The 6,733-nt window shown below is 34.9% G+C and overlaps 1 protein-coding gene across 1 annotated transcript in view; it reads right to left on the bottom strand.

Moving 5' to 3' along the window:
- IL1RAPL2 (interleukin 1 receptor accessory protein like 2) overlaps positions 1-6,733 on the bottom strand; it is a 78,632-nt gene that overhangs the window by 57,299 nt on the left and 14,600 nt on the right. Inside the window, exon 2 of the mRNA XM_019661495.1 lies at positions 1,399-1,528. Coding sequence (XP_019517040.1) covers positions 1,399-1,528 — 130 coding nt within the window. The remainder of the gene's footprint in view (positions 1-1,398; positions 1,529-6,733) is intronic.

Raw genomic sequence — 6,733 nt, 5'->3', positions numbered from 1 at the left:
ATCTATTATGATTAATGCTTCTGTGAACATTTGTGCACAAGTTTTTTTTTTGTGGATGTATGTTTTGATTTGTTTTGGCAATATATCTAGGGGGGGAATTGCTAATAACAATATGCTTAACCATTTTATCAAATGCCACACTGTTATCCAAAGTGGCTGCACTATTTTGCTCTCTCACCAGTAGTGTATGAGGGTTTCAATTTCACTACATCCTTGCCAATGCTTTCTATAATCTGACTCGTGGATTATAGCCAACCTGGTGAGGACGAAGTGTTATCGCAGGACTTTGGTTTGCATTTCCCTGATGACTAATGATGTCAGGCACCTCTTCATGTACCTTTCTCCTAGAAACATGTTCACAGAATCAATATTTTGCATAGGCTCTCAGAGGTTCATGGAACATCAACATTATGAACCCCTAGAGTGGAGTTATTGGGTGGACACATAAAGAAAAACTGCCATGGTAGTTATTATAAATTATATTTAACAATAGCACACGATATAAAGTATGCCTGTTTCTTTTACACTGTCACATATTTAATAAAAAGTGAAATAATACATTTTAACATTAGTTGCACTGAAATATCGGATCAGCTTGCACTACACGACTCTTAATGAGAGTGGAAGGGGAAGGGTCACGATTCTTGTCGTTAGGAGAAATGCACATTACATGTCATCATCTCTGAAATCAAAGGGCAACCCCACAGACTGAGTGAGGTAGGAATAATTACTTATCCTTTATTTATACAAATGAGACCTTATTAAATAGGATTAGAAAACCAAAAATATAGATGCCTACATACCTCTGTATAGGGAGGTATCCGTGTAACAGGAGAGCGAAAAGTGGTCTAGAGAGGTGCTAACCTGAAAGACGAGTCACTTTCAGTATGAGCAGTGGTTACTAGGAAAAATAAACACTGTTGAAAAAAGACTCAACTGTTATTTTGTTGAGTACTAACTTACTACTTCCAGCTTTACACTACTAGCTACTACTGTAGCTTTACACCTATGACATATGAAAGTTTTCTGTTCCTAGGGAGTAAATGAACATTTACCCAGTGGTCTGAGGTGTCACCTAAAAAATTCGGATCTTTGCTGTGACTGGATGGTGGAACAGTGACCTAAGCTTTGGAAACTCAAAGGAATATGCTTAGGCATCTTTGAGGGGGTCATTGCATCCCTTGTATATTCTTAGAACCTGAGAAAACCTACTTTTATTGGAGGTTTGCACATTTTCATTTCTTAAGGCAGCCAATCTCACTCTCTCCACCAGATCAGCTTTTAGAAAATGGAATGATTTGGATTTGCAATTAAAATACTTGGCAGAAGCTCTTGTAGTATATTCCATTGCTTGACTGCAAAGACAGCAAAGAAAAATAAGCAATTCAAGTTCTGTACCTTATTTCACCTTCTCTAATGTGACCTGCCAGTTCTTCAATAAACTTCTCCCCTTTCATCCAGTAGATCATTGGTCCAGACTCTCCACTGAATCCAAAGAATGCTTTGCAAGGGACGTTCAGAGGCTTACCTGAAAATGACAGAGAAAAAGAAATGAGCAAATGGTTCCTGGTTATCACTGGGAGACAGAAAAGGACCATTTAAAATCTAAAGGAAAACTCAGAGGTGACCCATTTTCGACTCTTCTTCCAATCATCTTATCAGTGTGCATGAGAAAAATTTGAATAAGGGCCTCTGGAAATTTTTTAAATTCAATATTTATCAAAAATGAGAAAGTAAAGAAACTCAGTTTTTAAAACTGCTTATTTTTACTGCCTAGGAACTAGTATAAAGAATCAAATGGAAAGAATCCCCTTTTATTTTTCTTTTCTGAGAGTAATAATTACTGCTTACTTGGAATTGCCTTTGAAGTTAACATTAAAATCAAAAGGATAAGTTAGTTTTTGATTGGTGATAAAACATATAATAGACTATCCACCATTATTAAGATTAATGGGGAAAGAAAATTGTGTATGACGATGATTGTCTATTCTGAAAAAATTGGATAATACAAATCAAAGGGAATTTTTTTAATTACAAGAATATCTATAAAAAGTACATGTGGAAAACTCAGTCTAACTACATCTTCTATATTCTTTGTATCACCTACAGTGCTTAAATAATTGTAGGTAATACCTAAGTACCTTTTTTTATCATTCATCTTTATGATTACAGCTAAAAACTTTTCTTAATTGTGAATTTATCAAATATATAAGCAATTATATTTTGCTGGCATTGATTTCATTTTCTTCTTGTACAGCAGATTAGTAAGAAAATAATGGTATACAGAGCACTCTCTTGACATTTCTTACTAAGGAATCCCCCCATTCAAAAATCATGATACAGCACATCATTTTCTCTATACCATGCAATTTTTGCCCTGGTTGTAGCAATAGATAAAGTAATTTCTAAAATATTTCTCCTTGTATAATACATGGTAGACTTGTTCCCATAATTTCTCTGAGCTGTGGACATTTTTTCCATACTATTCTTAAATTAATCCAAAACATCCATGTTCTAAGCATCATTACTTTCTGGGAGTCTTTCTGTTTAATAACCATAGCTAGCAGATTACTTTCTTTGAGGACCATTTTCACAAAGCAACAATTTTAATTAGGGAGTTAGGGTCTACGTAAGACAAAGCAAAAATTTTAAAAATCTCATTGTCTTGTGGATGCTAGTGATAGGCTGGACTTAACCATAATAAATGACGTGTTGCCAAATATTGGTCTCTTTTTTTTTTAAAGAATTTTATTGGGGTATTGGGGGGAAGGGAACAGTGCTGGGGAATTGGGGGAAGGGGAACAGACAAGTTGCTGTTGTTTTGTTCTTCAGTCTAGTTGTGGAGNCAAACAAATCAGAATTCCCAAACCCTGGTCAGGATTTGATCAAGTAAGTCAGCCAAGCTGCAGGGGAACGGCTAAATACAGATGCTGCACTTTCCTAGTCTGAGTGACATTGTTTCATCAACCTTTTGATAAATATTGAAGCTTTTTCCCTAGGTAGATTTTTTTCACAGTTCCTTATTCCACTGGGGCAATAAAATGAGTTAAACAGCCGTAACACACATTGCTAGGATCAAGCTGCTGTCCAGAAAACAGAGAACGTAGGCAGCATGGCCAGTCCTGCCATATTCAGTGCCTCTGTGGTAGTTTCTCCACAAGTAAACTGCTTGAGAGTAATTTATTTACATACCCACTTCTTGGATCTACTGGGCAGTGCACTTCTGACATGCATGCACAAAACAAGAGCTATGATTAAATTACAGTATGAACCAAATAAAATACCCTGAAGAAGGGCCATGCATCCAGAAGGAAATTTCATTTCCAGAAATGCATTTGAGATGACTCCTCTACTTAACACCTTCAGCTTTCTGCCATCAGAACTGCTCCCTTTGGATAAAATGTTTGGGGTATGAAAGAATGCATATCTTCTCTTGGTTGAACTAATGGTATGGTATGAGTAGCAATTTTATTTCAGTGAAACTACTGGATTTGTTCCAATCTGCCATGCTGTGTAAAAATCATGTATGCTTTGTAACAAGGACATTGGCTTTGGAGGCTAGAAGACGGAATCTAATAATTAACTCCTGTGTTATCATAAATGGCCATAGCTTGAAGGAGTTCCTGCACCCATACAAGCTCCCAAATAGATCGCAGATCACACAATTAATATTACAAAATGTCTGACTGTGTGTTTATCTTGGCCAGGAATTCCTGCAACTTCTCTGAAGGTGTCTATAGTTACCTAGTTGGGTTTTGTGAATTTTTCTAAATAAATTCCATGTTACTTTCCTCCTCTGCAAATATAAGTATTTACCCTCTTTTACTGAGAGGGTTAGGGAATGTGAAGAAAGAAGATGCAACAAAATCAAATAAACAATTGTGTTTTGCAAGTCCTGAAAGGTTGACTTCCTGTAGTGCTTATTATCTGGTTGACTCATTTGGCACCTAATATAGTGGCTTGAACTAGGTTGAATTGTTTCACATAGGTATGTTTTGTCTCTCATTACTCTATTTATTTGCTGCTAGAGAGTGGCAGCACTGCCTAAGTTTTTTTTTTTTAATGGTATAACCACTTTGGAATACAGTTTCACAGATACTTGGAATGTTAAATAATTATGCAGAAGAAAAAGGACAATGGGTAAAATCTAAGGAATTCTGAATAAAATATGGCTTCTAGTTAATCATAGTGTATCAATTTTGGTTCATTAATTGTAACAAATGTACCATAGTAACTTTAGATGTTAATAACATGGAAAATTAGGTATGGAGTACGTAGGAATCTCTATACTCTCTGTTATGGACTGAATGTTTCCCCCTGCCTCCCAATTCATATGTTGAAATCCTAACCCCTAATGTGATGGTTATTAAGAGGTGGGGCTTTTAAGATGTGGTTAGGTCATGCAAGTAGAACTTAATGAATGGAATTAGTGTATTTATAAAAGAGACTCCAGAGAGCTCTCTTTCCCCTCTTCTGCCATGTGAGGACATGTGAGGGCACAGTGAGAAGACAGCCATCTATAAACCAGGATGTTGGCCCTTATCAGATGTTGAACCTGTTGGTGCCTTGACCTTAGACTTTCTAGCCTGTAGAACCATGAGAAATAAATATGTGTTGTTTAAGCCACTCAGATTATGGAATTGTTATAGTAGCCCGAACAGACTAAGATACTATCTTCACAATTTTTCAGCAAATCTAAAATTATCTTAAAAAATAAAGTTTGTATTAAAAAGGGGCTTAAAAAAACTTAAGAAAATGAAATGTATATAATTCAGCATGTTATACAATTCAGCCTCTACATATCTAGTTATTTACCAAAGAAAAATGGAAATATATGTACATACAAAAATGCATAAATAAATGTTCATAGCAGCTTATCTGTGTAAACCAAAATTAATTTTAGATGTTAATGAAGAATAATAAGCATTTATTTAAACAAAAAGCTGCAACCCTGGAGACACAGATTTAGGTAACAAATTGTGTTCCACTGAGACAAAGGGGAGGCTGCTTTTTATAGCAAAATTTCCCACCCAGGTTCCCAATTAGGTACATCTAATGTAAATGAAGTATTCAAATTGTGCAGTTGTGATTGGATGGGTGGATCTCAGTCCATTGGTAGAAAAATGAAGACAGAGTTTCATTTACAATAGTTGATTCAGACAGCATGAACAGAGCATGGCATAGTGCCGGAAGCTAAGGGTTCAGTCTGAGGTTCTTCCTGGTATACAGTGTACATGAGAAGCCCTGTCAGCAAAGGGCAACTAGGCTCTTATTATTTATAAAATTTGAGCCTTTTTTTGAGCATTGGAAATGCATCTCAGCAGATAAATTCCTTCTTGGGGTCAACATCAAATGAATCTTTCTTCTTGGGGTCCATACCTGTAACAGCCCCCGAACTGGAAACAACCCTAATGTCCATCAACAAATGAATGGATAACCAAGCTGTCTACTAGTATATCCATATAATACAATAATACACAGCGATAAAAAATAATGAACTATTGATACATACAACAAGATAGATGGATCTTAAAATAATTGTGTTAAGTAAAATAAGGCAGACAAAGAAGTACATCCTGCATGATTTAATTTACATAAAACTAGAAAATGAAATTTGATTTATAGTGACAAAAATATCAGTATTGTTGTGAAAGAAGGGCAGGAGGGAGGATTACAAAGGGGCACCAGGAATCTTGTGGGTGATTGATATGCTCATTATCTTGATTGTGGCAGTGGTTTCATATATATATATATATATATATTTTATATATATATATATATATATATATAATCAGCTCTTACAGGTTATACACTTTAAATTATGTGCTGTTTATTGTGTGTCAATTAAATCCCAAAAAAGTTGTTTATTTTGACTAATTCAGTCAGCCATGTACAGGAAAAAGGAGATAATGATCTCAGGCTCATATAACTACTACCCTTGATCATGAAGCACAGCTCAAAAATTTTTGGTAGTGGAAATTTTGCTACTATGTATATGCTATTGCATTTACAACTTCCCCTTTGGGACCAGTTTCTATCTCTGAAAAATGAAGATGAAAAATTAAAGTATTTTATAGGCAGATACATTGAGAATAATTATAAACATGTATCTCCAAAAATAATTTAAAAGCAATTTAGTTGTATTAATTTTATAAAGCTTAACATGAAATTGACTAATAAAATGTTACTAATTAAGAAACTTAAAGTTTAAATGAGAATTAATAGTTAACAACTATTTGTAAATAATATATTGATTATTTTTCTGAACATCTGTTTTGTGCCAGGCAACAATTAGAAGTGTTTTGAATAGCCTTATTGAGATATAATTTACATACCATACAATTCATCCAGTTAAAATGTACAATTCTCTGATTTTTAGTATAGTCACAGATATGTGCAACCATCACCACAGTCAATTTTGTAACATTTTCATCATTGCAAAAAGAAGTCCCAGGCTGCTTAATAGGTACAGGGTTTCCTATTGGGGTGATGAAAATATTCTGGAACTAAATATCAGTGGTTGTTGCACAACACTGTAAGTGTATTATGTCAGTGAATTGTACAATTTTAAATATTGCATCTTATGCTATACTGTATTCCCCACACCAAACACACACACACACACACACACACACAAACACAGAGAGAGAGAGAGAGAGAGAGAGAGAGAGAGAGAGACAACAACAAAATGATACACTTTAGACTTTAGGTATTTACCCCTATCATTCCATTT

Source organism: Hipposideros armiger, unplaced genomic scaffold (genome assembly GCF_001890085.2).
Source record: "Hipposideros armiger isolate ML-2016 unplaced genomic scaffold, ASM189008v1 scaffold_350, whole genome shotgun sequence".
Taxonomy (NCBI): Eukaryota; Metazoa; Chordata; class Mammalia; order Chiroptera; family Hipposideridae; genus Hipposideros; species Hipposideros armiger.
Note: the sequence above shows the minus strand (reverse complement) of the source record. Positions and strands in the feature narration are given on the sequence as shown.